The following is a 27,026-nucleotide window of genomic DNA, read 5'->3' as shown; positions in this document are numbered from 1 at the left end:
TGAATGACATTCTTATAGTATTCTTAAGTAGGTAGGAGAAAAATTAAAATTGATCAATCTGGCCTGACAGTTTCTGTCTACATGTAACCTGATAACTTGCTTTTGAAGTGATAAAAATAATTAATAAACATTCTAAATCAACTAGTGTGCCAAGCTACAAGTCCTACAGAATTATTTTATATATGTAAACTAACTTATTTTTACTCAAGTACATATAATAAATTTAGTTAAATTTGAGAAATCACTATTCAGCAGATTTAAATAAAGACCAGTATGGCTTTGGAGATGTAAATTTCAATTAAAAATAATTTCAGATATGTCAGGCGCCAGTGGCTTATGCCTGTAATCCTAGCTACTTAGGAGGCAGAGATCAGGAAGATTGAGGTTCAAAGCCAGCCAGAGAAAACAGTTTGTGGAACCCTATTTTGAAAAAACCCATCACAAAAAAAAAGGGGGCTGGTAGAGTGGCTCAGGGCATAGGTCCTGAGTTCAAACCTCAATACTGAAAAAAAAAAAAGAAGAATTTCAGATAAATATACAAATGTCTTTTTAAAACTTTAAAGAAAAAGTGACTGCAACATCCTTTAAAATAAAGAAAGAGACTGGTTAACAAAAAATTTATAAGCTTAATTATTTACCAAATTTCAGTTCAACATGATGAAAAACACTGTCAAACTTGTAAGCTATGTTTATAAAGAAAAAGTCAATTCATTTCTTACAGAAATTTTGCTATACTGTAAACATCCAGAACTTTAAAAAAGATAAATCCAGCATGGAGCTGATGGCTCACACATGTAATCGTAGCTGAGATTGGGAGGATGGAGATTCAAGTCCAGGCTGGGAAATAGTTTTGAGAGATCCCATCTCTAAAATAACCAAAGCAAAGTGAACTGAAGGTGTGGCTCAAGTGGTAGAGTGCCAGCTTTACAAGTACAAAATCCTGAGTTCAAACCTCAATTTCCCTCTACTTCAAAAAAATAAATCCAAATACCTGATTTCAGCATCATGGGCACAGTCAATTTGAAGAGCTGATGAAAAATCTAATTGTTCCATTCTTGGATTTGATAAATATAATTCTTGATCTGTACTGAACACTAGCTTCTAGGTGTTTTTTCTAACCTGATCCTTCAGGTCAATGACATGTAGCTTTGACTATCTTCTGACAATGTAGCAAAATATATTCCAATGAAGGGTTTGGCCTGGTGACTATCTTCAGTCCAGAAAACTGAGCAATCACAATAAGGAAATGAAGGAAGAACAAGTCATACGTTCTGAAGACCAGTTTCTTAATAATCGTATGAACATCATTTTTATATTGAAATTTAGAAGACTAACCTCAGGAGGCAGAGATCAGGAGCATCACGGTTCAAGGCCAGTCCAGGCAAAAAATGAGAACCTATCTCAAAAATACGCAACACAAAAAAGGGCTGAAGAAGTGGCTCAAGTGCTAGAGTGTAGCAAGTGTGAGGCCCTGAGTTCAAACTCCAGTACCACCAAAAAATAAGACTAATATTAAGGATAAAATCTACAAGTTAAATATTTAGCTCTTTAAATCATCACATACAGGTGCAGTTTATGATATTATCATAGACTGCCTTATTGAGACAATGGTAAATTACCAACTGAACTGTCTTTTAACAAAAAAAGTCTTGAAAATAGAATACAAATTAACTTAACTAGAAAAATAAAATTGATCAAGGATTCCAGTTCAAGTCCAGCCTGGGCAAAAAGTTAGCAAGACTCCATTTCAATAAACAAGCTAGGTACAATGGTTTATACCTAATCCCAGCTCTGTGGGAGGTGTAGGTACAAGGATCACAGTCTGAAGTTGGCCCCAGGCAAAAATACAATACCCTAACCAAAAATAACTAAAGCAAAAAGAAGGTTGGTGGTGTGGCTTAAGTGGTAGAGCACCTGCCTAGCAAGTGTGAGACCTTGAGTTCAAGCCTCAGTACCACCACCAAAAAACCCTAAAAAAATCTAAACTGAGTGTGGTCACAGGTCTTATAATCCCAGTACTTGAAAAGCTGAGGCAGGAGGGACATGAGTTTGACAGCAGTATGAGGTACATAATAAGACCCTGTTTGGCGGGGGGAAGCGTCTACAATTTTAAATCCTTGAAGATGCTTTTTCTATTATTTCTATTGTTTCAAATTGCACTCCACTATGTGAAGAATGTAGGGTTCAAAGCTTATCTAACTGCTTACAGGAAATACCATTCCAAATGAGTCAGAAATGTATTCAGGCTATGACACATTAAATGCAATTAGGATGCCACTAGATAATGTTTACTAGAAACTAAACGCTGACTAGGTGATCTCTCTTCATTGCATAATTTCCTAGCCCTTGTTTCCCCTGCTACAAATGTTACATCCTGGGTTGAGGATGTAGCTCTAGCATGTGCAAAGCCCTGGGGGCTCAGCAGCCAGCACTGAGGAAAAAAAAAAAAGGGAATCTCATTCTTATTAACTCAGGTGCAATTTTCTAGCAGCTAATGACAAGAAATATCTTCTCTTAAAGATTTTTATTAGTAAACATAAGAAGCAGTATGGTATACTAGTAGCTAAAACTGTGGACTTTGAACTACATTCGAACCACAAACTAGCTACATGATCAGGAGTAAATTACTTAACTTCTCTATATATTAATTCCATGGTCTGTAAAATGAGGACATTAAGTGCCCACTTCACAGTGCAGTTTTGAGGATTAAATAGACAAAATACTTACCGATGATAGGCTTCTCGCCGATACTTTTTTAGAGCATGCTTATCCATGTTTGCAGGCATATCTGCTGCATTCTGTAATCGATCACTCCATGAGGTTGTCATTTTATTTGTGTGCTGAATTCTAGAAATGAAAAATCAGCAACAGTTTAAGATTAAGTGTCAGTGTATTAATGAATACTTGTACTATTTCTACCTTTGGCTATTGTCAATATTGTGAATATGCACAAAGTACATGTATGTACTGAATATGTACAAAGTACTCAGTTGAGTACCAGTTTTCAATTCTTTTGGCTATATATAATGAGGTTTGTAACAGTTTTTAAGTAATCAAGATTTCTGAACACTATATAGAACAAAAGTACTGGCACTTGCAAAGAATTCTAGTTAAATTTTTATTAAAGTAAAAAATTAACTTGAGCAGTTATTTGCTAGACTACTATAATTGAAACTACAAGGGCAGGAGGCGTGGCTCAAGTGGAAGAGTGCTTACCTAGCAAGCACAAGACCCTGAGGTTCTAAACCAGTACTGCTCAAAAAAAAAATTAAAAATAATGGAGACTACATATAATATAGTATATCCAACATACTATATATACTATACTACATAATACCATATATATACTATAAAAACTACCCTCAAATCTATATAGTATATGAACTCTATAATATCCATTTGTATAGTATATAGATATAAGAGGGTAGGATTTTTTTCCATAAAGAAAATTACTGGAAAGGACATAAGGAAAGGGTGAATATGGTGGAAATACTATGTATTCATGTATGAAAATGGAAAAATGAGACTTGAACTATTCCAGGGATGGGGAGGGGGATAAAGGAGAATGATGGAGAGGGTGAATTCAACTATGACATATTGCAAGAACTTTTGTAAACGTCACAATGTACCCCCAGTACAATAATATAATTTTTAAAAATTAAAAAAAAAATTCATGTAGCAAATCTAGACCATTCTGTGGATTAGAAAAATGGAGAAAATTTGAAAGTATAGAATTATAATTGAATCTCAATGAATTGAATCTACTTTATAGAAACATAATTGAATCTACTTTATAGAAACATAAATTTTATACAGAACTACATTTTATAGAAATAAGAATCAGAAATGAAATTGGTAAACTGATGAGTTAAGAAAAATCAAAAGTCAATCTATTAAAAACTTTAGGCTAGAGGGGTGGCTCAAAGCAGCAGAGTGCCTGCCTAGCAAATGAGAATCCCAGATTTCAAACCTCAGCACCACCAAAAAACAAAAAACAACAAAAAAAAAAGATTTCAACATGAGTTCTACATTAATGCACAGAAAATAAAAGTTGTTTGTTTTTAAGGCCTTGGGAACCTCCTTATTATTTTTAAACACTTACAATCTGGGCTGGGGTTATAACTCAAAGGTAAAGTTCATGCTGAGCATGTATAAGGCTGGGTTGGATCCCTACCACCAAAGCAAATAGCAAAAAGAGACCAATCTACAATTTTAGCCGGAAATCTCAAAAATCTCTCAAATCTGAGAGATAGCACATCGGTAAGAGAAGACTTGACCCGAACTTTCAACCAACTTTACCCAACTGACATTTATAGAACAGTCCACCCAAAAACTGTACAATGTATTCTTTTCACATGCCCATGGAATCTTTACCAAAATAGATTATATTCTGGGTCACAGAAACAGGCCTCAAAAAATTCAAAAGGGCCAGGCATGGTGACCCAAAATAATTTCAAAATTCCAGCTACTCCAGAGGCAGAGGCAGAGGATCACCTAAGGCAGGCCCTGGCAAAAGCACAAGATCTTACCTGAAAAACAAACTATAAGAAAAAGGACAAGCATGAATCAAGTAGTAGAGCAATGAGGCCTTGAATTCAATCTCTAGTACCACCAAAAAAAGAGAGACAAAGGAGGGCATTACATATTGACAAAACGGTTAATTTACCAAGAATTAGAAATACATACCTAGTAGAAGAGCCCCCAAAAGGTATGAAGCAAGCACCGACAGAATTAAAGAGAGAAGCAGACAGTTCTAGAGTAAAAGCAATAGCTGAGTGCCTCAATAACTTACTTCCAATGATAGGTAGAACACTGAAGACTGAAGATCAATAAGGATAAAAAGGGCTTAAACCAACTATACCCCCACTACACACACACACACACACACACACACACACACACACGACACTCCACCCAACAAATACACATTCTTCTCAACTGCACATTGAACATTATTATCTAGAATAGATCATATGTTCTACTACAAAATAAGTCTCAACATATGTTAAAAACTAAAACCATAACAATCTATCTCCTGAAATCACAATGCAATGAAGTTAAGAATCAATGAGACAGAAAATATAAAATTCATCAATGTATGAAAATTAAACAATACTCTCTTAAGAAATGAGTCAAAGAGGAAATCACAAGGGAAACTAGAAAATAAGATACAAATGAAACAAACATAACATACCAAAACTTACCAGTTACAGCAAAGGGAATGCTCAAAGAGAAACTTTTAGCAGTAAATGTTTATATTAAAAAAGGAACATGTCAAATCAATAAATATCTTACTTTGTAACTTGAGGAAGTACAAAAAGATGAGCAAACTGAAGTGAAAGCCAATAGAAGGAAGGAAACAATACAGTAGAGCAGAAATAAATAAAATAGAGCATAAAAAACAATAGATGATATCAATGAAACCAAAAGTTGGTTCTTTGAGGTTACTAATAAAATTGACAATTTTTTCCTAGACTGACTGGGGTGGGGGGAGATAAGATACAAATAACTAGAATCAGATGAAAAGCAGGGACATTATTACAAACTGTATAGAAATAAAAAGCATTATAAGAGAATATTATGAACAACTACATGCTAACAAATTAGATAACCTAGATGAAATGCACAAATACCTAACAACAAATTATCTAAACTGATTCAAAAAGAAATAGAAAATCTTGACAGGCTGGTAACAAGTAAAAGAAATTGAACCAATAATCAAAAACCTTCCAACAAAGAAAGGTACAGGGCTAGAATGGCTTCATTCGTGAATTACACTTAACATCTAAAGAACATAGAACACCAATCCTCTCAAATCTGCAAAAAAACAAAGAAGGATCACTTCCTAATGATTCCAATCATTCCTAATGATATGATTCCAGCATTACTCTGATTCTAAAGCTAGATAAGGATACCACAAAATAATCACAGATCAATACCCTTTATGCATATTGATGCAAAAGTCCTTAATCAACTACTAGCAAAGCATATCCATCAACACAGTAAGATTATACATCATGAGCAACTGAGGTTTATCTTAGGAATGCAAGGGTTATTAAACATATCAAGAAAAAAACCACAATGTAATACATCATATTTATAGAACATAGGGAAAACACCTTATAATCAAATACCCTTTCATGATAAAAACTCAGAAAACTAGAAGCAGAAGGGAATTTGCTCAACATAATGGGTCATTTAAAAGAGCCTACAGATCACACCAGAAAATGGTGAAAGACTAAATGCTTTCTCCCAAATGGGAAAAGCACAAGGATGCCTTCTTTCACGACTGCTGTCAATGCTGTACTGGAAGTTCTTGCCAGAGCAATCACACAAGAAATAAAAGGAATTCAAATTGGGAAAGAAGAAATACAACTATATTTACAGACAACATGATCTTAGGATCATGTAGGATACAGTAAAGCAAGACTTGGAAAGAAATTTATAGCATTGAACATCCATATTCATAAAACAGAAAGTAGCCAAAATAATGATCTAAGCTTCCATCCTAACAAAAAAGTCAAAAGCAACTGATATCGAAAACAATGGGAGAAAGGAAATAATAAAGATCACAGTAAAAATAGAAATCAACTAAATAAAACATCAATGGGGAAATCAATGAAACCAAAAACTGGTTCTTTGCAAAGGTTCAAATTGATAAACCTTTAGCCAAACTGGAGGGTGGGGGGGAAAGGCACAAATTACCAATATCAGAAATGAGAAAAGTGATAGCACTATAGATTCTATACAATAAAGGAATAATAAGGGAATATTATAAAAACTAAATGGCCATAAATTCAGCAACCTACATTAATTCATGAAAAGACACTATTACATTTTACTCAAAAAGAAAGGTAATAGCTTAGTATCTGTTAAGGAACTAAAACTGCTATTTAAAACTTGCCCACAAAAGTCCTGATGGAGGGCTGGTGGAGTAGCTCAACTGTTAGAATGCCTATCTAGCAAGCATTAGGCTCTAAGTTCAAACCCTAGTACTACCAAAAAAATAAAGGAAAAAAATATATACACATACATCAAGTCCTGATGATTTCACTAGGGAATTCTATCAACATTTAAGGATAAAGGAATTACAAATCCTAAACAAACTCTTCCCAAAAACTGAAGCAAAGGGAATATTTTCCAGCTTTCTATGAAGGCCAGCATTTCTCTGGTACCAAAACCAGACAGACATGACAAAGAAAACAACAGGTCAATATTGCCAGTGATCTTGGATACACAAATTCTGAAACCTTTAGCTACTCTCATCCAATAACAAGTTAAAATGTTATGACCAATATCATATATATTATATATGATAGCCCCAGAAATGTAGTGATTTAAATTTTATACTCATCAGTCATTATAATTCACCATACTAGTAGAAAACCATCTGATTAACTCTGTAAATACAAAAAAATTATATATCAAAATCCAATCCACGTTCTTCATAAAAACTCTCACCAAGGTATAGAGGTACAGCTACTCAAGCAGTAGAGCACATGCATAGCAAATGCTGGAGCCCTGAGTTTGAACCCTGGTACAAGGGGAAAAAACTCTCACCAAATGAAGAATAAAAAGGAACTTCTTCTTTCTCATAATGAAAAGCTACCAAAATACTACAGCTTACATTATACTAAAGGTGAAAGACTGAATGTTTCCCCTAAGTTCAGGAACAGACACTTATACTTTTACCACCTCTACTCAAAATAATACTGGGGTTCTATCACAGCTAGTATAAGCAGTTAAGTGAAAGATTAGAAAGGAAGAAGTAAAACTCTTTGTTTATAGATGGCATAATAATCTATGTGGAAAATCAGAATCTGCAAGAAGTTACTAGAACTAATTGAGTTTAATAACACTATTGGACACAAGATCGATATATAAAAATTAAATGAATTGCTACACATACTGCTTATGCAAACAACCAAAAATTTAAAACGATACATGTCATTTATAAAATAATTAAAATATGAATACTTAGAGGCAAATCTGACAAAACATGCACATAAGCTGTTCACTGAAAATTATAAAGCATTTCTGAGTAAAATTAAAGAAGAGAATGGAAAGATATGTGGTGTTCATGGATGTTGGACCTAATATCATTAAGATGTCAGTTATCCTCAAAATCATTATAATCCTAATGAAAATTCCAGCAAGGTTTTTGTAGAAACTAACAATGTTATTATAAAATTCATACAGAAATGCAAAAGCTAGAATAACTAAAACAACTCTGAAAAAGAATAAATTTGGAAAACAAACCTGACTTTAAGAATTACTATAAAGCTACATAATTAAGACACTATAATACTGTCATAAAGACAAACAGATTGATGGAACAGAAAATTCAGAGATAGACATAAGAATATATGTATACTATTGATAAGTGAAAAGGCAATTCAGTGGAGAAAACTAATACTTTCAATGAATGGTACCAGAACAACTAGCTCTCTATTTATAGAGCTATACCTCTCACTACACATAAAATTTAAAATAGACCATGGATTTAAATATTAAATTTAAAACAATAAAACTTACAGAACACGGAAGAGAGTACCTGTATTACGAACTTTGGGTTAGTCAAAATTTCCTAGATCTGACATTAAAAGCACAATCGATTTAAAAAGTTGAAATATTAGATTATTAGATTTAATCAAAATTTAAAATTTTTACTCTTCAGAAGACACTATTAAGAAAATGAGGACAAACAGTGCATGGTAGCACAAGCCTATAAACCTCAACAGCTGGGAGACTGAGGCAGGAAGATGGCAAATTCAAGGCCAGGCTGGGCTACATAGTGAAACCCTGTCTCAAAAAAAAGAGCAGCAGCAGCAGCAGCAGCTAGGCACAGTGATTCACATCTGCAATCCTAGCTACTCAGGAATCAGAGATCCAGAGGATCATGGTTCAAGGTGAGCCTGAGCAAAAAGTTGTGAGATCCCATGTTAACCAATAAAAAAAAAAATGGGCATGTTGGTGCAAGCCTGTGATCCCAGCTATGCAGAAAGCATAAATAGGAGGATCTCAGCCCAGGTTAGCCTGGGCATAAACCCTATCTCAAAAATAAGGGATGAGGGCATAGCTAAAGTGGATGAATGCCTGGATAGCAAGCCCGTAGTTCTGAGTTCAAAACCCAGTACAAAGAAGAGAAAAGAGAGAGAGAAAGAGAGACAGAGAGGGAAGGAGGAAAGGGAAAGGGAAAGGAAAGGAAGACAAAAATGAAGACAAAAGCCAGGTACCAGTGGCTCACACCTATAATCCTATCTACTTGGGAGGCAGAGATCAGGAGGGTTGTGGTTTGAAGCCAGTCCAGGCAAATAGTTAGTGAAACCCTATCCCCAAAATACCAACACAAAAAAGGGCTGGAGGAGTGGCTCAAGTGGTAGGGTGCCTGCCTAGCAAGTCTGAAGCCCTGAATTCAAGCCCCAGTGCTACAAAATAAAAATGATGAGGGCAAGCTAACAACCTACAACATAAGACAAATTCCCAGCTTTATGTAGCTTACATTTTAGAGGAGACAATAACTAAATGTGAGAGTGTGTGTGTGTGTGTGTGTGTGTGTGTGTGTGTGTGATACACTATCACATGTCAGGCAGAGAAAGTGCTTGCACACAACAAGTAAAGAAAGTGGGGCAAATAAATGACAATGGTTACGCTACAGACAGGAAAAACCACAGAAGGCCTCTATGAAGAGGTAGTGTTTGTTCAGAGACCTAGTAGAATGATATAAAAAATAAAACAATAAATCAACCTATGTTGGTATATACAAGTCAGGTTAACCTGTTTTAGTTTATTTGTATATGAGTAATTAAAATATTTAAAATGTTTTATTCCCTTAGGAGATTAGTATCACTGTAAGTATTGTTTATATATTAAACTTGCTATATATTCCCCTTCATGGCTGACAGAGGAATAAAGACAACTAAAACAAAATTGTATTCACACATTTGTGTGTCCATTAAAATGTTTTCTCTCTCTCTGTGGTGGTGGAGAGGAAGACAACCTACATCCTGAGAGGGAATATTTGAAAATCACATATCTGATGAAAGAACTTGTATCCAGAATATATTAAGAGCTCTCAAAATGCAATAAGACAATATAATTAAAAACTAGACAAAATACATAGAGACAAAATAAATATATGCAAATGGCAAATAAGCATATAAAACGATGCTCAACATCATTTGTCATTATAGAAAAGCAAATTACAACCACAATGAGATACCACTACCTATTAGAATAAAAAGACTCACAATGTCAAATGTAGAGAACAGAGCAATTAGAATTCTAATACAATGCTGATGAAAATATAAAAATGGCACTGGCACTTTGGAAAACACTCCTGGTTTTAAAAGTTAAATATATGTATACCATATGTCCCAGACTTTCTATTTCTAAGAAATTATCCAAGAGAAATTAAAGCAATGTACATATAAAACTTGTACATGAATATTTACAGCAGCAGCTTTGTAATGGCCAGAAACTGGAAATAATTCAATATCTATCTCCTGTCTATTAACACATGAACAAATTGTGGTATATCTATACAATAAAACAGTACTGTGCAATAAAAAGAAATGAACTATTAATATAAAAAATTAAAACATTCAAAACAATTGTGCTGATAAAGCAGACAAAAATAGTGTATGCTATGTAATTCTAGAAAATGCACAGTAATCTATAATGCAGAAAGATTGGTGATTGCCTGGGGTAGGAAGATGAAGAAGGTAAAGAGGTATTACAAAGGAACCCAAGGAGAGCTGGGCATAGTAGTTAACACCTGTAATACCAGCACTCAGGAGAATGAGTCAGAAGGATTGGAACTTACAAGCCAGACTGAGCTTTATCAAAACCCTGTTTCAAAAAAAGGAGTCCAAGATCAAAAAAAAAAAAAAAAAAGAGTCCAGGGGAACTGTATGTGTGAGGGTGGAAGAAATGTTATCTTCATTATGGTACTATTTCACAGATGTATACCTATGCCAAAAATTATGTGTTCTAAGTATGTTTACTATATTAAATTATGCTTCCCTTTTTTAAAAAAATCAGATACCTTTTTCTCTTTCCTTACAAATTAGTGGCAGTAACTAAACAAATATGTTTTTATTGTTCTGTTCAAATTATTTGTACTTTCAAAGTACTTTCTTGGGTTATTTATACACTAAATAAAATATTCTTTTTCATTTTTCACTTTGAAACCAGGATCAAATGTAGGAAAAGGTTGCTCAAGATCCCAGGTTTATTCATAGGCTATTCTTTTTTATATAGTTATATTTTCATACATGAGTATAAAATACATCCACCATATTCACCCTCCTTCACCCTTTCCTTATACTCTCCCCACTCCCACTGGTACCCATTCCTCAACAGGACCTGTTTTTACCTTCCTATCATTTTCTGAAACATTGTTTTTAGTATATGATTGTAATCCAGGGGGTTCGTTGTGACATTTCCAAATATGTATGTTTTATACCCCAAATTGGTTCATCCCCTCCATTTATTCTCCCTCCTACCCCATCCCCCTTCTTAAGGTAACTTCGACAGGTTTCAATGTTAACATTCATTCTTCTATAGAAAATACATCAACCATATTCACCCTCCCTTACTCTCTTCTTTTACCCTCTCCCTCCCTCTAGTGTCCTCCCCTCAATGTGACTTGTTTTACATACCTGTCCCTCACTGTTTAAGGGTCCATTTGTTTTTCAGTGAGATTTTGCCTTGGTATTTTACCTGTAAATATATTATGCTTAAATCAGTCTAACCCCTCCACTGCTCTTCAACCTTTTCCTCTTCCCCTGTATTATTTAAGTTTTTAGTGTTTCATTGTGACTTGTTTCTGAACAGGTATGTTTCATTATTATTCACTATTATTCTTTTCCTTCTCCCTTAGTCTCCTCTAACAACCCCACTTTTAGAAACACATTCTATGTATTTATATGTATATATGACAATGTGCTTGTTTGTATTGCATCTATCTTCCATATATGAGAGAAAACCTGTGACCTTTGTCTTTCTGAACCTGGCTAACGTCACTTAAGATGTTCTCCAGTTCCATCCAGTTACCTTCAAATGACAAATTTCATTCTTTTTTATGGCTGAATAAAATCCTATTGTACATGAATACTGAATTTTTTTAATTCATTCATCAGTTGTAGGGCATCTGGGCTATTTCCATAGTTTGGCTATTATGAATAATGCCACACTAAACATGGGTGTGCGAGTGTCTTTATTATAACCTGACTCATATTCTTTCGGGTATATGCCTAAGAATGGTATTGCTGGATAATATGGCAGTTCTATTTTCAGTTTCTTGAGGAGCCTCCATACTGTTTTTCAGAGTAGTTGTGCTTATTTACATTCCCACCAAAATATATATTTTTTAAAAATAGTCAAGTTACAGTTTCTCAACAAAGGTCACAAAACTTTATTCAACTATAATTAGAAACATAAATGATTACATAACCATAATGTCACTAATATGGGAGAAAACCTGCCATGAAGTCCATATAGTTGCATGAAGGTAAAAGGTGAGATTTTCTTAGATCTCTTCAACAATTCATCACAACAGTTTTCCTAGGATCTTAACACACTTTAGCATCATTATTCTGAACTCTATCCATACAACTTCACTAAGTCAGTCTATCTGATGCTTAACTATAAAGTAGTTCTCCCATATCTATGGTTTCATTATCCATGGTTTCAGTTACTCATGGCCAACCACAATTCAAAAATATTAAATGAAAAATTATAGAAAATAAATAATTTGTAAGTTTTAAATTGCAGGTCATTCTGAGTGCATGATGAAATCACATCTCTCTCTTTACTCCTCTGCATATGAATCATCCCTTTGTCCACTGTATCCACACTGTATTCTACTATTAGTAACTTAGTAGTCTGCTGGATTATCAGATCTATTACGCAAATATGGCAGTGCCTGTGTTCAAGTAACCCTTATTTTACTTAATAACAGTCCCAAAGCAGGAGAATAGTGATACTAGAGCTGGGTGTGGAGATGCACAACTGAAATCCCAGCATTCCAGAAGCTCAAACAGGAGGATTGAGAGTTTGAGGCCAGTCTGGGCTACACAGAGTACTAGGGCAGCTTGAGCTACACAGTGAGCTCCTGCCTCAAGAAAAAAAAAATAGTGATGGTAGTGCCAATATGGATATGCCATGCCAATGAGATGCTATAAAATGCTTCCTTCAAATGAAAAGGTGAAAATTCTCAACTTAAAAAAAGTCCTGTGCTGAAATTGATAAGATATACAATAAGAACAAATCCTCTATCTGTGAAATAGTGAAGAAGGAAACATAAATTCATATTGTTGTACCTCAAACTGCAAAAATTACAGCCACATAGTGATGCCTGCTTAGTTAAGGTAAAAAAATGCAAGGCTTGGTATGAAGCTCAGTGAAAGAATAAATGCTTAGCATGTACAAGGCCTTGAGTTTAAGCCCCAGCACCACAAAAGAAGAAAAAAGATGGGAAAGGCATTAAATTCATGTATATGTATAAGAAAAATATAGTATATATACAGCATTCAGAACATCTGCAGTTTCAGGCATCCACTAGGGGTCTTGGAATGTATCCCCCCACCTTGCCCCAATAAGGGAGGACTACTGTATTTCATAATGATAATAAAGTTAAAGGTGGTAATTGTTTATCATCTGGTCAAAGAGAGAAAGAGATTAAGTAAAGATTTTATTTGTCACTTGTTTAGAGTGTTAGGCTTAATAATTTTTGGTAAGATACAACAGTGACTACTACTGAATTAAAAACTCAAAATTTGGTTTCTTCCATTCAGTGGTGACACAGAACAATTCTGTTTCATATAAAACACCCAAACCTTCAAACTAGTTATACCTGAAGAATAACAAATGAAATGGATTTTCAAGCATTTAACATGTTGTAGTTTCATACTTTAAAAATATTTCATAAGCAAAACATATACAGCTGTCTTCACCACTATCACCACCCTTCCCCCAAAAATGGAAACCAACTGCTCCAGCAGCTGTAGGCAATTGATAAAAACAGGAAGCAAAAAATAACTGAAACTGTAGAGTAAGCCGGGTTAGAGATTTGCAGAGAATATTCTTTCCCTCAAAAAACTATACAGTTTTCTTGACATTATTTTATGGATAAGCATAGGATTTCCTTTGTATCAGATTATCAAATCAAGTATCAAATTTGCTTTGATTCTAGTTTAAAAAATAGTGGCCGTGGGCTGTTGGAGTGGTTCAAGTGGTAGAGCCCCCGCCTAGCAAGTGTGAGGCCCTGAGTTCAGGCCTCAGTACTGCCTAAAAAAATAGAATAAGTGGCACTGCCAGGTGTGGTGATAACATGCCTGTAATCCCAGCACTCAGGAGGCCAAGGCAGGAGGATCTCCAGTTTGAGACTATCCTGGATTAAAAAATGTTTTAAATTTTAAAAATTAAAATGCTGATGGTCACACATAGTAAGATCAGTTTTTGCTTTGGTTTTAAAACAGGGTGTTGCTTTCCCAGACTGGCCTTAAACTCGTGATCCTTTCTCAGCCTCCCAAATGCTGAGATTACAGGCATGCACCATCACAAGTGGTAAAACCACTACTTTTAAACTACAATCAAAGCAAATTTGATACATGATTTGATATATGACACAAAGGAAATCCCATACTTACCCATGATATAATGTCAAGAAAACTATAATAATTATGTTCTACAAGCATTATCATTTCATGCAGAAAATGATAAAAGTATGTAAATAGCAATCAGAACTTATTTTCATGACAAGTCTGCATTATGACAAAAATGTAATGCTGTCAATGTTATACTTTAGCAAAGGTTCTTTTACCATGCCATTTAAAATGTGAGGAGGAATTTGTAAACTAAAGCTTGTTTTGCTACTAAAAAAAAAAAAAAAAAAAAAAAAAGTGAGGAGGAAGTGCACTTGTTCAAAGGACACTACAAGAATGTAGGGAATTATCACAATGAAAATCCCTTGTATTATTAACGTATGCTAATTCAAAAATAATTCGCTTGGAAAGTAAGAACACTAACAATATGTAGCACATATCTGTTAGGTGAAGTATTTGTGGGGGGAGGGTTATTACTGGGGTTTGAAGCCTTGTTTGCTAGACAGGCACTCTACAATTGAGTCAAACTTTCAATCCTTAAGACAAAGTAACACACAGAGTTCTGAATCAAATACTCACTTTTCAATGCAATAAGTATGTTAATATACTTAACAGGGTCATGATAACAGTAAGTAAATGCCAGCTCTGGTGGCTCACACATGGAATTCTAGCTACTCAGGAAGCAGAGATCAGGAGGATTGCAGTTCAAAATCAGCCTGGGCAAATAGTTCAAAAGACCCTATCTTGAAAAAGACCATCACAAAAAAGGGCTGGTGGAGTGGCTCAAGCTGTAGGTCCTGAATTCAAGCCCCAGTACCACAAAACACACCCACACACATACATATATGATCATTCACTGTTTTACTTTATACCTCATTGAAAATTTTTAATTTTGTATTTGGCATATAAAACTTGGGACTTTTGCAGGATACCAGTGGTTCATGCCTGCAATCCTAGCTACTTGGGTGGCAAAGATCAGGAGGATCGCAGCTCAAGACCGGCCTAGACAAAATAGTTTGTGAGACCCTATCTCGAAAATACCCAACACAAAACAGGGCTGATGGAGTGGCTCACGTGGTAGAGTACCTGCTTAGCAAGTGTGAGGCCCTGAGTTCAAGACCCATACAGATCAAAAAAAAAAAAAAAAAAAGGTGGGGTTACTAGGACTTTTGCCTAGTAAGCTCAAAGCCCTGAGATCAAACTCCAGTAACACAAAAAACAAAACACAACCAAAAAACACCTGAACTTATACAGTTTATAATTAAACATCCCCATTCCAAGAGAAGTGCTGTGAACTTAAATGGAAAAGATAATTCTGAATAATTTCTTCAAATTTCTGAAATTTTGATCTTAGTGCTACACACTTCATTCAAATGCCTTGTGTTGTATTAAGCAGTCACAGTTTATACATAACCCTTGATAATATTAATCTTTGACAGATGATCAAGTAAAAACCAGAAAGTATAGTGGTTAGCCAGTTGGTTTTATCATTATATCGTGGTTACGGGTCTCCTGTGTAACACAGCCACAAAACAACTCATTTACAAATACTTATTCCCTTAAAAACAAGTCAGATGCAAGTTTCCTTTAATTAGTTTACTAATTCCACTGAAAAACTAATTCCACATATCTGTAATGTTAACTCAAAAACAAACTATAGTTTATTCTTTGTTTTTAGAGATGCAGTCTCACTGTGTTGCCCAGGCTGGCCTCCAATTCTAAAGGCAAGCAATCCTGTTCAGTCTCCTGAGTAGCTGGGAACACACCACCTAGCTAAGCTCTAAACTATGGCTTTTAAAGTATCTTTGTAACCTTTGAGCCTTCTAATTACAAAAGTAGCATATGGGTATATTTTTATATACCCATAAAAATATTTCAAGATAAAGGAATGTCAATTTTTCCAGAAAAGGAAGACTCCTAAAAACTGTGTTGTATTTGAATTGTGTTAAATATTTGCCTAGTTCTCAATTCTTAGATAGTTTATGTCAAACAGCTTTTAGATTGAAGCGAGGGCTGTAAGCACACTAGGCAAAAGTTCTACCACTGAGTTACACCCCCAGCCCCACCCTGTTTTTCATTTCATTATTTTCAGTTCTTTAAATCATTTGTCCCAAGCTATACTACACAGTCCTGTCAAAGGTCAACCCTCTATGATGGCATAGCAAAGTGATGGCTAACAAACTCCAAATAAAACCACACTTACCTACCTACTTATTCACTTATCCTGCTTTTTTTTTTTCATGTAACACTTCCAAACATATTTGATAGTTTACTTTCAGCCAGTTCTTTTCTCTAAAATGTAAGCCCCATGAGTATGAATGAGACTTATTTGTCACTCTATCCCCAGCATCTTGTACTTCAGAGTTCACACATACAGACAGAATGAGCCACTAAACACCTATACCAAGTTCTTCGCTTTTCAGAAGCTAATTTGTGTGTAAGCCTGAAAATGCAAGGATATTACACAAATTCCTTTTAATGCTCAAATGAATCTTTATAAAATCTTACTCTTGGTTCACAAATGCGTAAGATTCTTGGCTTGATTAATGTAATAATATTTTGCTAACCTTTCAAACATCAGACCTTGGAACAAAAGGTTCCTTGTTCTCCGATGGAAAATAACAAAAGTTGAGAAGAGATCTTGTCAAATAAATGCAGTACCTGTTGCCTTGACAATTTGTTTTTGTTTTTCAAGCAACAACATGTTCTAATTCCAGCCTGAAACTGAACTAGAAATACTATTTCATCTGATCCTAAATTTCTGAAAATATATAAAAAAGACCTAAATTTTGTTGGTTTTCTGAGCATTCTACTACTACTCCTGGAATTCCACTACATCTGCCATATCAGATAGAATACTATGTATTTGTTCTACGTCAGCACATTAAGGTTGCTTGTAACTAAATGTTTTGAAGAACACCAAATCTTCAATAATAATATGCTTACTGACACAAAAGAGTGAGAGTATATAAAGAATACATTTTAAGAGATTGGGCTATCTATATCTTCTTCAAACTATTGCTATAATTAGCAGAGGTCTTTTAAAAATACAAAGGTACATAATTGGTACATCCAGACAATAGATAATACTTTGAGAAAGTAATGATTTCTGAATATTCCTGGTAAACTTTTATTTTTTTCAATGGTACTGGTGTTTGAACTCAGGGCCTCACACTTGCTAGGCAGGTACTTTACTGCTTGAGTCACTCTGCCAACCCCCTGAATATTCCTTTAAAAAAAAAAAAAAGCAGGTAATTCTGCTTTCTTAGAATTTACTCTTACCAAGGAGCTCCTGCTCACCACTAAACTATTTTAGTCCTTTTCTTTTACAAAATAGAGATAAAATAAATCAGAAAGGCAGAAATAATCACCAAGGTATTCCTTCCTTTTTAAATCAAACTCATTTAAGTTTTAGCCGTTTATTCAAAAATTCAGAGATATGAATTCAACACCTGAATAATGCTAACATAATAAGTAAAATTTATTGAGAGCTCACTATTTTTAATGTATGATTATAAACGCTGCACATGTGAAAATAAGTTACCATGATAACCCCATGTATTAGGTATTATTACTTCATTTTACAAAGCAGGAAACAGGACAGAAAACTTCAATAATTCTGACTGAGTCACAGAATTATACTGCGATTAAAAGCATAGATTCTTCTGGGCACTGGTGGCTCATGCCTGTAATCCTAGCTACTCAGAAGATGGAGATCAAGAAGATCATGATTCCAAGCCAACCTAGGTAAATAATTCAAGAGACCCTATTTCAAAAAAAAGACCCATCAAAAAAAGGGCTGGTGGAGTGGCTCAAGATGTAGACCCCGAATTCAAACCCCGGAACCACAAAGAAAAAAAAAGTATAAACCAGGTGCCAGTGGTTGACTCCTGTAATCCTAGCTACTCAGGAGGCAGAAATCAGGAGGACTGCAGTTCAAAGGCAGCCCCAGGCAAATAGTTGAGACCCTAATCTCAAAAAAAAAAAATTCACAAAAAAGGGCTGACAGAGTGACTGAAGCATCTGCTTACCTACCAAGCATGAGGCCGAGTTCAAACCCCAGGGTTGCAAAAAAAAAAGTGTAGACTCTACAGCCACATTTCCATTCAAAACCTGGCTCCAAAACCAATTTGGCACTATGACTGAGTAAATTACATAATAATTTCAGTTTCCCCCATTCTAAATGGGCAGCATTGAAACAAGGACTCAATGCGTTAATAAGTGTAAGGTGGCCAGGCATGGTAGCACGTCCCTGAAATCCAGCACTTGGAAGGCTGAAGCAGGAGGATCCTGAGTTGGAGGCCAGCCTGAGCTACATACTAAGCCCCAGACCAGCCTGGGTTACAAGGGAAAACCCTGTCTCAAATCTTCCCTACAGCTGTAGTGTTTTCTCTTTCTTTTTATATTCTGATAGCCCTTAGATCTATATAGAATTATTTCAAAAGTAAACCAGTAATTCAAGGCTAAAAAAATGGCACTGACTGATTTCAGACTTATGAGTTTAATGTTACAGGTTGGTCTTATTTATAGCATGACACCAGCTAAATTCTTATAGCTATAACTTAAAATTCTTACAATTTGGATACACAGTGTTTGAGCTATTTTTTATTGGTGGTAGTGGTGGTAAACTCACAGCCTTGCGCTCTGTCACTTAAGCCAAGACTCTAGCTCTTTTTGCTTTGGGGTATTTTTCAGATAGGGCTTTGCATTTTTGCCCAAGTCTGGCCTCCTTTCTATAGCCTTCGTAGCTCAGATTGCAGTTACCTGCCACCACAACCAGCTTACTAGTAGAGATGGGGTCTTGCCAACATTTTGCTGGGACTGGTCTGGAACCATGATCCTCCTGATCTCAGCTTCTAGTAACTGGGATTATGTTTGAGTTATTTCAATCTACGGATTATTCTAGCAGGTTTACTTAGCAGCTCTAAAACAAACTAGATGAAGATCCACAAATGCCTACCTTGATTCTAACATGACTGGTTGAAAAAAGTTTGCCAGATATTTTTCATATATCACCAAATACATGTAATGCTAATCTTCAAAGAAAAATATGCAAAATAGTGTAGAATATACTTAAAGTGTAAAATATTTAGACTAAAATGGTTAATTCAAAGTTTTCACTTTCTAAAACTATCAGGCCCAAAGTTAGAGCACAATGAAAGCTGTCCTGTCTTTATGACCTTATACAGTATAATTTTATGATAAATACAATGGTAGAAAAAGAATGTGTAACACAAATGCTAACTATCCCATATTAAAGATAGACAAAGCAGAAAAAAGCATCATCTATTAACTTAAATATGAAAAGCAAAACCCATACAACTTTCAGAAGAATATGGAGATGAACAGCCTTATGAATGAGATCAAGGCAGGGAAGGCTATACTAAAATTTCAAGTTTTTTCCTACCCAAAACATTTGATCTGAATCTAAACACAAGGAAACTATCAAATCCAAACTGAACAACATTTTATATAACTGGCCTAGACTCTTAAAATATATAAATATTAAGAAAACAAGCAAACAGCTGGAGAGTTGTAGCTTAAGAATAACTAACGGAGGGCTTTGGGGTATAGCTCAGTGGTAGAATTTGAAGCCCTGGGTTTAATCCCTGACACAGCAAAAAAACAAAAACAGGGCTAGCAGAGTAGATCAAGAGGTAGATTGTGGGAAAGAGGGGGTGACCCAAAAAATGTATACACATGTAAGTGTATGTAAAAACAATTTAAAAAAAAACAAAGATAGAGTGCCTGCCTAATGAGTATGAGGTCCTGAGTTCAAACCCCAGTACCACCATAAAAGTAAACAAAAATAAATTATTAAAGGGACATGGCAACTAAATGCAATTCATGATCCTTAATTAAATCTTAAAACAGGAGTCTGGCATGGTGGCACACACCTGCAGTCACAATCTACTTGAGAAGCTAAGGCAGTAGGATTCCTTGAGTACAGGAGCTGAAGGCTAATCTGGTCAATAGAGTAAGACCCTGTCTCAAAACAAAGGGAAAGAAAAAAATAAAATCCTGTATCAGGGCAGAGGATTAGAGTGCTGGTGGAATGTCTCAAATAGTAACACACCTGCTTACCTACCTAGCACAAAGTCCTGAATTTAAACCAGTACCAATGAGAGAGAGAGAGAGAGAAAGACAGAGAGAGAGAGAATGGATGAGCTATAAAGATCATTGCTATTGGACTTTGATCACATGATAAAGCGAGAGCACACAAGGGAGATATGAGGATAGGTAAGACACCCAAAAAACTAGATAGCATTTGTTGCCCTCAACGCAGAGAAACTAATGCAGATACTTTTAAAGCAACTGAGGACAATAGGAGAAGGGGACCAGAAACTAGAGAAAAGGTTAGATCAAGAAGAATTAACCTAGAAGATAACACACATGTACAGGAAAGTAATGTGAGTCAACTCCCTGTATAGCTATCCTTATCTCAACCAGCAAAAACCCTTGGTCTTCCTATTACTGCTTATACTCTCTCTTCAACAAAATTATACATAAGGGCAAAATAGTTTCTGCCTGGTAGCAAGGGGCTGGGGGGGTAAGGGAGGGGGTAGGGGGAAGGGGGAAGAAATGACCCAAACATTGTATGCACATATGAATTTTTAAAAAAAAAAGATCACTGCTGGGACAAATAAGTAATTTTTTGTTTTCATTTGTTTTGTTTACAGCACTGGGGGTCAAACACAGGGCCTCATGAATACCAGGCAAGCATTCTACCATCGCCTCAAGCCCAAGAAATTTTCAGTGTGAACTGAGTATTAGATAGCGTTACAGCCATGTTAAAAGTGATGATTATATTGTAGTTTTGTAGGGCATCTTTGTTCTTAGGATATTCAAGTTAAACTGTTGAGGAGTGAGGTGGCTCACACCCGCAATCTTAGCTACTAGAGATGTAGAGATGGGGGGATGGCTGTTTGAGGCTAGCCTGGGTAAAAAAAAAAAAAAAAAAGTTTGTAAAACCCCATCTCAACCAGTAAGTTAGATGTAGTAGAGCATGTCTGTCATGCCAGCTATGCAGGAAGAATGAATAGAGGAATACAGTACAGGCTGGCCTAGGAAAAAACATGAGACCCTATTTGAAAAATAACTAAAACAAAAAGGGCTGAGAGTGTGGTTCAAGTGTGAGACCTAGCAAGTATGAGGCCCTGAGTTCAAACCTCAATGGGGTGGGGGGTGGGGGAGACAACACTTTTTTTTTAATTTTTATTTTTTTATTATTCATATGTGCATACAATACTTGAGTCATTTCTCACCCCTGCCCCCACCCCCTCCCTTACTACCCACCCCGCCCCCTCCCTCTACCCCCAACCCCCTCGACACCCAGCAGAAACTATTTGCCCTTATCTCTAATTTTGTTGAAGAGAGAGTATAAGCAATAATAGGAAGGAACAAGGGTTTTTGCTGGTTGAGATAAGGATAGCTATACAGGGCATTGACTCACATTGATTTCCTGTGCGTGGGTGTTACCTTCTAGGTTAATTCATTGTGATTTAACCTTTTCTCTAGTTCCTGGTCCCCTTCTCCTATTGGCCTCAGTTGCTTTTAAGGTATCTGCTTTAGTTTCTACAAAACCACTTTTGAAGAATGAAATGTCATGATGCCTGGTCCTAGAAAAAAATGTATACATAAAAATATAAAGTAATGTGGCAAAATATTAACTGGTAAATCTGGGTGAAAGATGTAAAAGTATTTATTGAACTATCATTGTACTTTTCTGTAGAATTAAAATTTATAAAACAAAAAGCTGGAGGGCAGGCAGAGTGGCTCAAGAAGTAGAGGGCCTGCCTAGCAAGCACAAAGTCCTGAGTTCAACACCCTCTGGAATCACCAAAAAAATAGTTAGAATCAAAATGCAAAGCTTTTGCATGTGTAGCTCAAGAAGTAGAGTGCCTGCTTTGCAAGTTCAAAGCCAAGTTCAAACCCCAGTCCTACCAAAAAAAAAAAAAAGTAAAGTAAAGCTGTTGCACAAGAAAAAATAATAGAAAACAGGACTCAAGTGGTAAACCACCTGCATAACAAGCACAAAAGTCCTGAGTTCAAATCCCAGTACTGCCAATAAAAAAAAATAAAAAAAAAAATGAAAAGTCACACAACTGAGGAAGTATCTACACCACCACAACTGGGCTATGAAGCAATGAGGGGAAAGCAAACAAGCCATCAGGTGGAGGCACACACCTGGAATCCCAGCATTCAGTAGACTGTGGATAGCAAAGTTCAAGGCCAGCCTGAGAAAGCAAAGCCAACATAAAAATGAAGCATATAAAGAGGCAATTCAAAAGAAAGGAAACATAACAAATGGATGCAAAGAAGCTCAACCTCATTAAACCAACCCATCACATTGGCAAAAATTTAAAAGTCTAAGAATACTAAATATCTGTGAGGAAATGGCAAAATGGAAACTTTCACAACCTGCCAGTGAGTATTTTATATTTAGTATTTTGAAAAATAATGTTATCTAAAAAGACTGAATATACTCAGACTACGACCTAATAATTCCATAGACTTAGAATTTTCCCACACATGGAGACAAAATGACATACCCAGGAATGTTTGGTACAGTAATGTTAATAGCAAAAACACCTAAATGCCCACAAACATTCCATATTCCATTATTCAAATGATGTATAACAGACACATCAAAATTAATATGTCAATTACAATGCTGAACAGGGACTGGAAGTGTAGTGCTGTGGAAGAGTACTTGCCTAGTACACATGAGGCCGTGGGTGATAAAGATGGTAGCTAGTAGATATATTAATCATCACTATGTTATTTTCTGTACATTTAAAATATTTTTAGAAAATTTTAAATTAAGGCATTAAAGAAACCACATCAACTAAACTAAGGAGGCATGGCTCAAGTAGCAGAGCTAACAGGTGTAAGGTCCTAAGTTCAAACACCAGTACCATCAAAAGAAAACAAAAACAAAAAATACATACTACTAAACATTTGAAATGGAAGCCTTCATAACCCCTAAGAAGCTTACTGTTTTTTAGACATTAAATTTCAGGTACCAAATTTCAGTCTTCTTTTCAAACAGATCCTGACAAGCAGGCGCTTTCAATGTACACTTGGTAATACGTCCTAGCCAGAAAGACACGCAAAACTTAAGAACAAATTTATCATGCTCCAACTCAATATAATCTTTCTAATTCTGTATTCAGCATAAAAAGGTATTTTTGCTGCCCTGATGGCAGTTTTGCTATTTTTATTGGTTTGTTGCTAAAGTTATTTTCCACAAACAGCCCCGTGCAAACTTTGGCAACCAATCATGATAGAATGTAATCAAATTTTAATCAGAAAAAGTCATGTAAGACTTACTGGGTCAAGTGACAAGAACCTTAGTATCCCATTAACAATTTGCTATCTACTTCCTTAGTGCAAATAACTTCCCGAGGTCTGAACCTAAAAATCAAACCAAACAAAAACACTTTAAAAAGTTATCTTACTTCATTCATTCTACTCTATCTTCGAGGAATCCCAGTAGCATATCTTGTATACAGCTTATTGGAACTTCCCTTTCCAGCTTTATCTCTTGCTACTGCTCTAGCAAACACTTTGGTTCTAGTGAAAGCAATCTATTCACTTTACCCTCAAATCTATCCACTTAAATCTTCTTCCTAGCCTCATGTCATCTTGTCTATGGTGTTTTCCCCAATCGCACCAACCTGCAGTATTTCTCCACTATGAAGCAAAAAATAGTGATAGCTAAGCTACTTTTATAGAGAATTTAATGTGTGCTACTATCACATCAATGGACTTGTTCTATTTAATCCACACAATCCTGTGAAAGTTGTTGTATTTTCCCACTTTTTCAAGGTGAGAGAAACTAAGTGAAGCTCTGTGGTTAAATTCTTCAAAGTTGTACAGATAGTAAGTGGCAAGCTAAGTCTTAAACCCAACAACAAAATCTAGGCCCTTAAACATATGTAATGCTGTCTCCTGGCTCAAACTACTGTCTTTACTGTTCATGTTACTTAACATATGCCTCATGATATTTAACATTTTGTGTTAGTAAATGTTATCTTAAAAGCTCAAAATATCACATCCATTCAACAAAAATTTACTGAAAACCTGTGTGCCAGGCATTGTTGACTACTGTGCATAAAGGCATGTTACAAAGCATCCACAAATGAAAATTAGAAGAATTATCTAGATATGTAAGCATCCCAGAAATGTCAAGTGTTAAATTCAAAATATGTGTACAACTGTCACTTTAAAAAAATGTTTACATTAAAATCTTAAAAGAGCACTGTCATAAATAACATGATAAACTTGTGAGGTTTTCTTACTATTTCACTGTTTTGGTTAGACAGTTAATCAACAAAAAGAATTAAAAAAAAAAAACCCACCATGTTTTGTGTATTCCTCTCTCCCTATACAACAGGAAGAACCTGCCTAGAAATATTAATGAACACCCCCTCCTCATGCCACTGTAATCTGGCTTTCTTTAGGAAGATGTGATGTATTCTAGTAAGGCTGGCAGGTACTGTAAGTAAAAACCTATATAAATTTTCCTGCAATTATAAACTTCTCGGAACTGCAGCTGATTATAAATTTTCACACAGTGGTTCCAAATCTTAGCACTGAATAGAACCTTGCAGAATATCTGTCTGTGCCCTTGTTACAGGTTAGCTGGTTATTACATTCTAAAACCTAAATTCTAGCTTAATGAGAGTTATGTAGCAACCTATACTGCTGAAGTATAGTGTTTTATACCATAATAGAAATGCACTTCAGAAACAGTACTTTTGCGCTAGCAAAAAGCCCAGCTATCAACACACCCCCACCACCACAGCAAGAAAACCCCTCAAAGATTTGACTTGAACTACTAACTAGCTATGTCTTCTTGAACTGAATCTTGTCAAGCCTGGCTGTCTTCATCTGGATAAATTCTGGAAAGGGCTGTGACTATTTGAAAGACCTGAAGCTGTCTTTATGAGTAATGGCGCTGTTTCAATATTCTCCCCGTCATATTACTGTCAGCAGAGTTTGCATCCGTTGCCTTAAGAGGCAAAATAGTCTACAGATAGGAAACAAATAGGACTCTGTCCGCACCGGGCACGCGCACAGACGTGCTCGTGCACGCACACACACAAGCCGAGAACCGAGACTAGTCATTTTAGAACCCTGCACTTAGGGCACAGCCCCCAACAATGAAGACTGGGAAGATGAAAGCAACCAGAAAAGCAAATAGGGTGCCCCGCTCTACCAACCAATTTTGCCTGAGCCAAACCCCCGCCACGTTATTCTTACTACGGGCCTCCCAGCTGCACCTCTCTCTCCCCGGCTTTCGGGAGGAAGGGGACCCAGGAAAGGAAAGGGACAGACGTCCCCAAGACGGCTGACCGCGGGCTAGGAGCTGTCTGGGAAGAAGCAAGTCTTTTTGCGACAGCGCCTTTGCAACTTGATGGGAGCTTTCAGGAAGTGCTGCACACCACAAAGCTGGTGTGCGGGACCATCAAGGTGGCAGTGTGCGGTGGAGTCGTGGAGAGAAGAGCTGCCAACCTTGCCCCGCACGGCAGAGGGGCACGCCAGTCCCCCCCCCCACCCCCTGGGTGGGCGCGGGAAGCGCAGGGGCGGGGAGGCTATGGACAGGAGCAGGAAGGAAGCCCGGGGGGGAAATTAGCGGAACTGAGTGAAAGTGCGGACCCGGCGCGCTTCGAGGCTGCGGCCCGCTCCCTGTGCAAGGCGGGGTCCCAGCGAGTCAACGCGGGCAAACAATGGCGCGAGCGTGACGTGGGCCGGGGGCGTCGCCGCCGCACCGAGGAAGTGGCAGCGGTGGGGAGGGGGCAGCGGGGCAGGAGGCGTGCAGGGTCCGGGGCGCGAGGGTGGGTCTCGGCCTGAGGAGAGGGTCATGAGGAGAGGTGACGCGGAGCCTCGGGACAGGGGCAGACGGCGGGCGGCCCCTCCGTGGGGTCGCGTGCTCCACTGCGCAACCGCCCTCCCACGCCGCCCGCTCCTTCCCCTCCCGCCCGTCCGCCCGTCCGCCCGCTCGCCGCGGGTCCCGCCGCACTCACCGACCCAGCCGCACGGCAGCAATCCCAGCGCGCAACTGCCGCAGCCGCCTCGCCGCGCGCCCTCCCCGCCCCCGCCGCCCCGGCACCGCCCCCAGCTCGCGCCCGGCCAGGGACCGGCGCGCTGTTCCGTGCCCCGGCTCCGCCGCACAACCCCGCGGCGGCGACGCTCCCCGGACGCGCTGTGGAAAGCTAGCGGAGGTCTCCACCCGCGCCTCTGGGTATCTTTTTCAGACCACAGGACACTCGTAGTTGCCGAGCTGTGAGTGACGCTCACTGATAACCCATCTCCTGTAGGTCTCTGCCCCTTGGTATTTTGATCGCACCCCTCAACTGGGTACCCCTCCATAGTAGGTGATTCTCCTTAGTCCCCCACGAGGCTTTCCCT

General features: G+C 37.1%; 1 protein-coding gene across 8 annotated transcripts in view; it reads right to left on the bottom strand.

Moving 5' to 3' along the window:
* The window catches only part of Nt5c2 (5'-nucleotidase, cytosolic II), a 152,749-nt gene that overhangs the window by 62,475 nt on the left and 63,248 nt on the right, over nucleotides 1-27,026 (bottom strand). For 3 of the 8 annotated variants that reach the window (XM_074078406.1, XM_074078407.1, XM_074078397.1), the window contains exon 2: nucleotides 2,728-2,847. In XM_074078406.1, the coding sequence (XP_073934507.1) occupies nucleotides 2,728-2,828 (101 nt within the window). In that variant the 5' untranslated portion in view covers nucleotides 2,829-2,847. Of the gene's footprint in view, nucleotides 1-991; nucleotides 2,505-2,727; nucleotides 2,848-23,942; nucleotides 24,027-26,641; nucleotides 26,710-27,026 lie in introns of those variants that run through there. The other 5 variants (XM_074078395.1, XM_074078401.1, XM_074078396.1 and 2 more) reach the window with 4 other exon arrangements.

Source organism: Castor canadensis, chromosome 7 (assembly GCF_047511655.1).
Source record: "Castor canadensis chromosome 7, mCasCan1.hap1v2, whole genome shotgun sequence".
NCBI classification, from domain to species: domain Eukaryota; kingdom Metazoa; phylum Chordata; class Mammalia; order Rodentia; family Castoridae; genus Castor; species Castor canadensis.
This window is presented reverse-complemented; position numbering and strand designations above follow the sequence as displayed.